We start from the raw sequence: 9,608 nt of genomic DNA, 5'->3' as shown, positions 1-9,608 counted from the left end.
AACTTAAAAACATCTACAAATGGCCGAGCCTTACTTTAAAATTGGCGTAACGTTTCCTGTTTTGTGCCCGTTGCTCCGCTGTGATGTGTTAGGGCTGACGTACAGGTCAGAAATTAAAACAGCAACGACGTGCCCGTCCCTTGGAGTTAATGACCATCCTCGTTGCCCCCCAGCCAGCCAAAACGACGCCCGTTTGCACAGCTCCTTGGGGCTGTTTTCTTGCTGAGGCCTTTTCCTAACGCTGTTTTCTTGACGAGGCCGTTTCCTAACGCGCTGTCTCTGCCTTTCTGCGTTGCAGCGGCACGTCTCCCCTCGCCTGCCTCAACGCGATGCTGCACTCCAACTCCAGGGGAGGCGACGGGCTCTTCTACAAACTGCCCGGCCGCATCAGCCTCTTCACGCTCAAGGTAAGTGCTGAGCAAATGCCAAGCTGCTGCCCTCGCCGAGGTGCAAATTCTGCTTCTGATGTAGCCGAGCACTGAACCATCGCCGTGTGAGAGCATCGGAGGAGCTGAACGTGTGAGACCGCCATGTGAAAACATCTGGAATTCATTGCAGCCTCGCAGCTGTGTTCAGCCACATATGATAAATTCCTTTTTAAAGAAGCTGATTATTTCTTGAATTGGACAAGCAAGATAACGCCTCTTACTCCAGCGCTTGGTGTCCGACTCAGGTGGCTGCTTATCGGAACGGCTCCGTTCGCTCCTTTTCTGGCAGCCACGAGGAACACCACCACCCAGTAAATTAAATTGGTCCGAGGGCTTGTAGCTACGAGTGAGATCTTGATAGGAGAGTGTGTATTCATTGCTCTGGTCGGTTGTTCTGTGTTCTGCTGCATTCTGTGTGTATTTATTGTCACCAGTTTCCTCGCATTTTGAGGTCTTTCTGGAACGTTTTTATTTGTAGGTTATTGTCCCAGTAATGGTAAACGTTGAAAATGCTTCTGGTCTTAGGCTTTTCTTTTGTGGTGTTTTGTGCTGTTGGATTCCCTGATAAATATCAGCCTGATAGACGAGAGGTATCTCAGGTGTTGCATTTGCATCTCTTTTTCTGCTGTCAGAAGATTTGGTTGAGTTGCCGTATGTTGCTGGAAACAGATGGAATTGAAATGGCTTTGGTTGTGCAAATAGGAAATACATCTCTTAAGCTTACTACCTTAGTATCTGGCTACTCTGATGCTACCTCTTCTTTTGTGTTGAGAATGAGATCCTTCTCCTTAATGGAAACTGCTTGCTTGCAGAAAATTGCAATGAAACATTAACCTTGGATATTTTGGACGTGTTTGAGTTACTCGTCTAAGAGGTGTCTGTGAAGCGTGCTCAAGGTTCAGGTGACTTCTGTTTCACTGGGAGCCCAAATATACTTTAAAATACCTTTCTGCTTCAGGGATTAAAGTAGAAAAGATGGGGGGGAAAAAAATTAAGCTTAAAAAGGCTTAAAAATGATCAGCACTGAATGGTCTGTTCCTGCTGGTGTAAGTGGCAGTGGCTGGGAGGGAGGGCTGCAGCCATCCCTGTTGTGTTTGCCCCTTTAGAAGGACGCCTTGCAGTGGTCTCGGAACCTGTCGGTGCCCGAAGGGGAGGAGCTGGAGGACACAGCAGACGCAGAGAGCTGCGAGTCCAATGAAGCAAGCACTGTGAGTGGTGATAACGATGGTAAGTGTCTGACGCCGTTAATCTGAAGCTATGGGAGCTGCTTCGGTGTCTGACCGAGTGCCCGTCTCTTTCAGTGTCTCTTGATGAAACCTCCTCGAACGCCTCCTGTTCCACTGAATCCCAGAGCAAGGGCCCCGCTGCGACCAGGGAGAGCTACAGAACTGCCTCTCAGGTGGGGAAAAGTGGGAGTCGTGGGAAGCACGAAGCCTCTCGAGGGGAGCTTTCCTTGGTGTGCGATGGCTGGGTGAGCGTGACAGGGACCGGCTGTCACCGGTGCCTTGGAGAGAGTTACGAGGCTGTCTCTGTAGGTGAGGAGTTTGCAGAGTGGGGAGGGATTGTGTACAGGAAGGTAACTGTGAATTCCCTGCTATTCATAAACGAAATGCCACCTGAAGTTTCACCTAGGAGCTAGGTACTTCTTGAGCTGAGGGACGTGCTGCTTAGAGGATTATGTGACCCCTCCTTAACATCCTTGTTCCTTTGTTTTGTTGTTGGTTTCTTCCTGGACTGCAGACAACCAAACAAAAGAAGAAGACTGGTGTAATGCTGCCCCGTGTTGTCCTGACACCACTGAAAGTAAACGGGGCTCACATGGAGTCTGCCTCTGGTGAGCACTGCTTGTGTTGTGGTGGTTTTCTAATGACTGCATGGACAGCTTTTAACCACTGGTCCCTGCTTATCTGTAAGGTTGCCTCTCTTTAACCCATGATGAGGATGTGTGTGACTGGAGAGAGTTTTGTGTATGTTTAACCGTCAAAATAGTTGGTCACTGAGTAGTAACCTGTAATAGTGGGTCTGTTAATAGCAGGTACATTAAACCACTCTCCAAGTTGGGCTTCTGCTGTTCTTTGTGTATTTTTGTGAACTCGTTTTGCTTTCAGGCTTCACGGGACGGCACGCTGACGGGGAGAGCAGCAGCACGTCCAGCAGCAGCAGCTCCTCCCTGGCCCTGTGCAAAGCCACCCTGCGCAGCAGAACAGAAATAAACAGGGATCCTCCGCAGCTCCTCAGAGGTATCCGAAAGCCCTCGGCTGGTAGGTGCTTCTGATCACAGGGAGAAGAATAATTGGCTGTAAAAGCAGGCTGTTTGTACCTGAGCAAACACCACGGTTCTCTGCCTTCAGAAGGCATATGGTGATGTTAAGGCTCACAAGCCAGGCAATCTTGCTCGAACATTAGTGAGACCTTTGTGTCAAAGTTTGCCTGCTCTGAAGAGCAGCATCGATGATTGTACCTGAGTATGACAGAAATGTGACCTCGTATCCCGATTCCAGCTGCATATCTGTTAATTAATGTCTGAGAGTCTTCACGCTTGAATACAACAGTCTTTTCTCATAGATCTTGCTCCTTTCGCTGCAGTAGTTTGACATGAATTTCTCGCCCATAATGCTGACGTGCTTGTATACAGCAATATTTATTTGCCTGTCCTTAAACTCCAGGACAAATGAAACGCAACAGGGGTGAGGACATTGACTTTGAAACGCCCGGTTCCATCCTGGTCAATACAAACCTGCGAGCTCTGATAAACTCCAGAACCTTCAACGCGCTCCCGTCGCACTTCCAGCAGCAGCTGCTGTACCTCCTGCCAGAGGTGGACAGACAGGTAGGAGGGAGCAGCACGCGGGTGATTTCCATTCTCTGCGTTGCCTTCTGATTTCGGAAGGGCTGGAGCAAACGTTTTCTGTCCCGTCAGGTGGGGGCCGACGGGCTGATGCGTCTCAGCGGCAGCGCTCTCAACAACGAGTTCTTCACCCACGCTGCGCAGAGCTGGAGGGAGCGTCTGGCTGATGGTGAGCGGGTTTGCTTTCCTGGGTGGCTGGAGAACAGGTGCTCATTTTATGGGATCTTTTTGGGTTTTCTTTTACAGTTAATGAAGAGCTTAGTCCAGCTTCGCAGTACATCTGGCTATTTTGCCCCCAGCTTGTCTTGGGTTTTTGTTTGTTTTTTCTTTAAAATGAAAGATGTGCTTTCCTTTAGTGCTGTGGGACCTTCAGAGCAAAGTGGTCGAGGTGTGAAGTAGTGCCAGGCTTACCTTTCCTTACCTGTGTCTGGTAAAACATGATTGTTTTCTTTCAGGCTGGCTTGAGGCTGTGTAATCATTGCCCTTAGAGTTGCAGGCAGCACGTGGATCCGTAGTAGAGTGGAGAGCAGGGTGATAACAGCAAATCTGTCCTTTGTGTACATAGCTGCTTTCGTGTCAGAACACACAAGGTTGCGTTTGCAGAATTGGTTTTGTTTGAAACTGAATTTCAGTCTCTCGCTTCCGTGTAGGTGAATTCACCCATGAGATGCAGGTTCGGATCCGGCAGGAGATGGAAAAGGAAAAGAGAGTGGAGCAATGGAAAGAGAAGTTCTTTGAGGACTACTACGGACAAAAGTGAGACATTTTACCTCCTCTGTCCTGTTTGATGTATGTTTGTGTGTGGTTGTGCTTGTGGGTACCTGAGAAGATGCAGCGTAAACTCCTACAGGTAGTGGAGTGAATCATTCAGAGCTGCTCCAGGGAAATGCTTCATGGAATTGGCCAGGTCACAGCACAGTTTTGTAGCCTGTTTTGTCTCCAAGACAAGTTAATATTACTCATTTTCCATCACAAATCTCTTATTTTGCTCGTTTCCCACGATAGTAACGTGGGATAGGAAATGTATAGGTTATCCCATTGCAGACTGACTTAGCGAGGCTTGCATGAGTCTCTGCTTTGTAATCTAAAAGATGTTAAATGAGGATGGGCTTTAGCTTTTAGCCAGGTTTTCTGTTTGCCTCCTAGGTTGGGCTTGACCCAAGAGGAATCCCAGGAGCAGAACTCGGTGCAGGAAAACGCCGAGAACAGGACGGGAGCGTCTGTCAAAGGAGAAGCGAGGCTGCCACGTGGTCCCTCCACACGGCAGAGAGACGGGCGCTTCAAGAAGCGCTCCCGGGCTGACCTGCGCTGCAGAGCCAGGAGGAGCCTGTACAAACTGCGCGAACCGGAGCAGACGGAGGCTGCCAAAGAGGCCGCTTCTGCCGGAGCGGATTCCTCCCTTCATAAAGAGACAAAGCCCGAGGCAGACCTGAAGCAAGACGACCTGACGAGCCCTTCGGCCGCAGGACTGAAGCCAGAGAGCTCAGAATTGCACCTCACCCCAGAGACTTCCAAATTCCACAGTAAATCGGAGGATCCGGTGGCAGCTGCGAGCAGAATTCCCAGTTTGCCCCAGGAGAACTCTGCCCGGGAGCCCAAGGACCAGAAGAGGAAATGCTTTGAGGAGGCTGCCTCCGCGTCCTTCCCCGAAAAGAAGCCCCGGCTTGAAGATCGTCAGTCCTTTCGTAACACAATTGAAAGTGTTCACCCAGAAAAGCCACAGCCTACTAAAGAGGAGCCAAAAGTCCCACCCATCCGGGTAGGAAAGACAATTGTAGCTGCGCGGTGTCTCAGGGCTGCCACGCTCAGTAGCATCAAAACATTGTTAAGATGTCAAGCGTTGTCCTCTGAAGAGGTGGCAGGGATTCCTTGGCAGAGCTGGCTGAGCACCTCTGCACACCACGGTTTGCTGTCTTCTTTAGACAGGCAAAGAGTGGAAATTCCTTCCAAGGTCTCTGCACAGGAGCCGGGGTAACCTTGATTTCGTTAGTGCGGGTTTCTGTGCATGCAGGAGTCGCTTTTCCTGACACTGGCTGACTTGTTGCAAGAGACCTCCAAACCCTGCTCTTGATCCTGTGAGGTTCCTCGTTCCTTTCCTTTTGGGCAGAATCTCTGTATTCCTCCTGATTTTTCTCATTTTCACTGGAGGTGTCCATCTTGCTGCCTTCAGGGTGGTCCTCCTGACGTGAAGGAGATGGTTTTGATTTCTGAGGCTCTGAATGCAGATCGCTTATTTCGTATTTGTCTGCTGGCTCTGGTAAAATCACGTTAATATTAAGTGAGCTTTACGTACTGTATGACAGAGCATAAGCAGAGGTAATGGGGAGCAGGCTACAAATTAGTGTTTAAGTTGGAATTTTTAGACTTTCGTTGTATTCTTGTGAATGAAAATGCATTTCAGTGTCTGCGAAGGGCCGAGGTCTAGAACTGACTGCTTCTCCCTCTCTTTCAGATTCAACTTTCACGTATTAAACCACCCTGGGTGGTTAAGGGTCAGCCCGCTTACCAGATATGCCCCAGGATCATCCCCAACACGGAGCCCTCCGGCCGGGGCAGGACCGGGGCCAGGACACTCGCAGACATCAAAGCCCGCGCTCTGCAAGCCCGAGCCCAGCGAGAAGCTGCCACAGCCGCCATCGGAGGCGGGGGCGGCCCGGGCGGAGGGAGAGGCGCTGACGAAGGAGGAGGCGGAGGAGAATCCGGCGGCCGCGCAGAGCACAGGAGATCAAGGAGAGCTCACGGAAAGCGTTCGTCAGATCTACAACGAGCACAATTACTGCCGCCTGTCCGTCTGAACGGAGAGCGGGCGAGCGCCGAGGGGGCTGCTCAGGAGGGGAGCGCCAGTTCCTTCCTCTCTGCGAGACAAGACCCCTTTCCCTCTAAGAGCGAGGGGGGTGATGCCGTGCAGCGCACCGCAGGCGCAGGGGGAGCTCGCCCTGCTGATGGTTCTCCTCAAAAGCCGCCCTGTGCTGCTTTGACTGGGTCGCCCTTAGACCGTGCAGCTTCTGAGAGGCAGGAGCAGAGCCCTGAGCAGCTCCTCTGTGACCCAAGGACCGAGATGCCGTCACAGGAGAGGCAGAGTACCAAGCCGAAACGCGCGGTTCCTGCAGCGAGCGATCTGTCGTGTTGTCGGGTGCAGGGAGCTGCGCTCCATCCTGCGGGGGATCAGGTGCTGTCAGGGCTTGGAGATGTTGGTGCTCCCACCATGCAGCTGGGTTATCCTTCTGGGGCAAAGGAAAAGGCCTCCAGCTCTCCTGCTCCTCTGCCAGCGTTACCATCGGGTGGTACAGAGAGCCCTGAGCCAGAAACCGTGTCTAGATTTAGATTGAATGGCTCTGAAACGGTTGTGGAAAAATGTGTTGCTGATAGCGGTAACTCCAAAACAGCGACTGCTGGAGCAGAGAAAGCAGCCCCTGTGCTGTGTAACTCCTCGCTCCTGCAGGCAGAGGAAGAGAGCGATGGCAAACTCAGTAATGAGGAAGAGAACGAGGAGTCAGAGGTGAAACCCTCCTTCCATGATGACTTTGTTTCTCAGGACAGGACAGGTAGCCCTGATGTGCTGCTGCAGCTGAGGGAGCAGTGCCCAAGAACAGAGCCACAAAATGCACATCAGCCACTGAGAGAGACTCAAGAGGCCAAGACAGACGGAGATGATGAGGTGCAGAGCACACACAGTGAAACCACAGACACGGCTTCAGACTTCGAAGGGGACGTGGCCGATGAGAGCACAGATGTGGATCCGTGTTGCAGGGCGGTGGCTGGGAAGGGCTCCTCCTGTCACGGCAGCGCTGAGAGCTGCAGGGTTAGACCAAAGTCACCGGTGGAAGCAGGCGGCCGTGCCTGTGTCGTGGACTTCCCTGCACCCCCATCGCAGAGGTGGGCACCGCGGGCACCGCCGCCCCAGAAGCCCGAGCGGGCGCTGGGTTCTGCTCGCCCCGTGTCCTCTGTGGAAACCAACAACCCCTTGGTGATGCAGCTGCTCAAGGGGAGCCTTCCGCTGGAGGAGGTTCTCCCAGCATCCCACCCCAGCATCAAGCTGGAAGTTACACAGCCACCCCTGGACAAGCAGCCAGAAAGCCTCTCCCTGCAGATGGAGAGAGGTGGCAGTTGCTATTTCGGCAAAGAGCCTTCTCCAGAGATAGGAGCAAAGAGGAGCGCCCCAAGCAGCAGCGATGACTTCCACTCGGTGAGATCTTCTGTAGATGCCCAGGAACGGAAGCGCGGAGCGGGAGCGGCGCCGCCTGGAGCAGAGGATGCGGAGGATCGCTCCGTTCCAGACACGCACCCCAGAGCTGGCTCAGCTCTGAGCTGCCAGGACCAAGTGGTGGACGTGGGAAGTGCCTCTCAGAAGCCTGAGGATGCAGCCCCTTGGGAAAGGACATTTTCTTCCTGTAGCTTTGAGGAGCAAAAGGAGTTGTCCAAGGGCCATCAGGTGCCGCAGCACAACCCACTGACGAGTGTCACCGCAAATAAAAGTCCGGAGAAGTTGAATGCCTCCACGGAGCCTCGGTTTTTGTCTCCACCTGTAACTTCTCTGGGTCCAAACCAGCCGGGAGGCGCATCAGGCAGTAAAAATTACGTTGGAGTTCAAGGCAGGAAACTCTTTGGTTCTGCTTTTCCTGGCAACCCCGCTGTCAGACTGCATCACTTCAGGGCCTCGGATCCCGCTTCAGCCGTAGGAACCGCGTCCCCCCGCAAGCAGAGCGCTCAGAGCAAGAGCCATGCGCCGGCCGCCAGGGAGGGCTGGACGGCCAAGCCGCACGGGGACGCGCTGGCGGGGCTGAAGAGCGAGGACGCGGGGGGATGCGGCAGCCCGGCCAAGAGCAACGCCGAGAACCGGGAGGACACGGCGCAAAACCCCGCGGAGGCGGCCGAGCAAAGCGCTCCGCTGGTCGTGGACTTGCCTTTCTTCAGGTTTTCCAGGGAAGCGGGGAAAGGGCACGGTCAGCCCTTGGAGCCTTCTTCCATTCCCTCGCAGCTCAATATCAAGCAGGCGTTTTACGGGAAGCTTTCTAAGCTGCAGCTGAATCCCACCGGCTTTAATTATTCGTCCAACGCTCCGGCTTTCCCCAGGAGCGTGGTGCAGCTCGGCCACAAAGCGAGCCACAACGCGGCCCTGTCCGTGCAGATGTTTGCCGACAGCAGCAGCGTTGAGGAGATCGCCTTCAAGTGCTCGTGCAGCCTCAAAGCCATGATCATGTGCAAGGGCTGCGGGGCGTTCTGCCACGACGACTGTATCGGACCCTCTAAGCTCTGCGTCTTGTGCCTTGTGGTGAGATAATAAACGATGGCCCCGGGACAGACTGGACGTTCGGTGCGTGTTGTTTTGAGAACGGCCGATCCCAAACCCGCCTGTACACAAAATACTACTCTTGTTTATAGTAGAAATGCTGTTACACCTTGTTTTGGTGAGGAAAAAAAAAAAGTTGACTTTGCCTTCCCACTCCGATCTCCAGTGCAAAACCTGTTCTTGCTCCCGGTTACACCCGACCTCTGTGGGCCGTGCCCCGCCGGAGCCGCTCTGCTGCTTCGTGCCGCCCTGGGAACACCCACCAGTTTGTGGCCGTGCGCGGACCCTCCTCGAGGAAATCTTCCCACCCGAAGGAACTGGAGCAGGGGGTTTTCTACTTCAGGGCTGCGCTAGGTGAGGCCCTACAGTCTTCCACTCTCCCTTCTGCCATCCCCATTCCCAGTCTGTATGGGACGCGTGGCTGGACACGGTGTGAGCACAGAGCTGCTCTGCAGGGACGCTTCTGGATGCTACGGTGGACGTGGTGCCCAGTAAAGCACCGGGCAGGGGCTGCGGAGCTGGGTGCAGCGACCACGCGTGGGATGGAGCCTGCAGGAGGATGCAGGAGGAGGAAAGAAAAGCAATGGGTGCCGAGCGAGCGCCCTGTGCTGCTCTGCAGGAGGTTCTGGGCTGGGGGCTGCGTGCGTGGCCGCTGCAGCCCGGCCACGAGGACACCACCCGATGGGCTGTGCGTCTGTGTGACCGTCACCCGGCATTGAAAGCAGTGTTTCTTCCTTTCCTTTTGGGTTTTTTTTTTTATATATTTTCATCCTTGGATGTATAAAGTGAATTATTTGGCTCCTGTAAGTATCCTCTATGCATCTGTTTGATCATGTATTTATATGTTGTACACAGTACTGGCCAACTGTAAATGGATGTAATGTACATAGACCATAAAGGGTTCCTTTTTTTTGTTGGTTTTCCCCTTGGATTTTCAGGCTCTGCAGCAGTATTGCATTAAAGTGGTGTTAGTTATTACTCTGCACCTGGAGTCAGAGCCCCTGTGTTCGGTCTGGCCTAACCCAGGGCTCAATGCACAGGG

The 9,608-nt window shown here is 53.2% G+C and overlaps 1 protein-coding gene across 1 annotated transcript; it reads left to right on the top strand.

Moving 5' to 3' along the window:
• Nucleotides 1-293: 293 nt before the first annotated feature.
• ASXL1 (additional sex combs like transcriptional regulator 1) lies at nucleotides 294-8,557 on the top strand (the record flags this gene model as incomplete). The annotated part of the gene is made up of 10 exons (XM_010178604.1): nucleotides 294-407; nucleotides 1,535-1,655; nucleotides 1,730-1,827; nucleotides 2,169-2,262; nucleotides 2,537-2,689; nucleotides 3,095-3,258; nucleotides 3,349-3,445; nucleotides 3,927-4,032; nucleotides 4,423-5,035; nucleotides 5,729-8,557. Coding segments are annotated over 10 exons (4,389 nt in total), but the record flags the coding sequence as incomplete, so codon positions are not given.
• Nucleotides 8,558-9,608: the final 1,051 nt, after the last annotated feature.

This window comes from Mesitornis unicolor, unplaced genomic scaffold (assembly GCF_000695765.1).
Source record: "Mesitornis unicolor isolate BGI_N332 unplaced genomic scaffold, ASM69576v1 scaffold13322, whole genome shotgun sequence".
Lineage (NCBI taxonomy): Eukaryota > Metazoa > Chordata > Aves > Mesitornithiformes > Mesitornithidae > Mesitornis > Mesitornis unicolor.
This window is presented reverse-complemented; position numbering and strand designations above follow the sequence as displayed.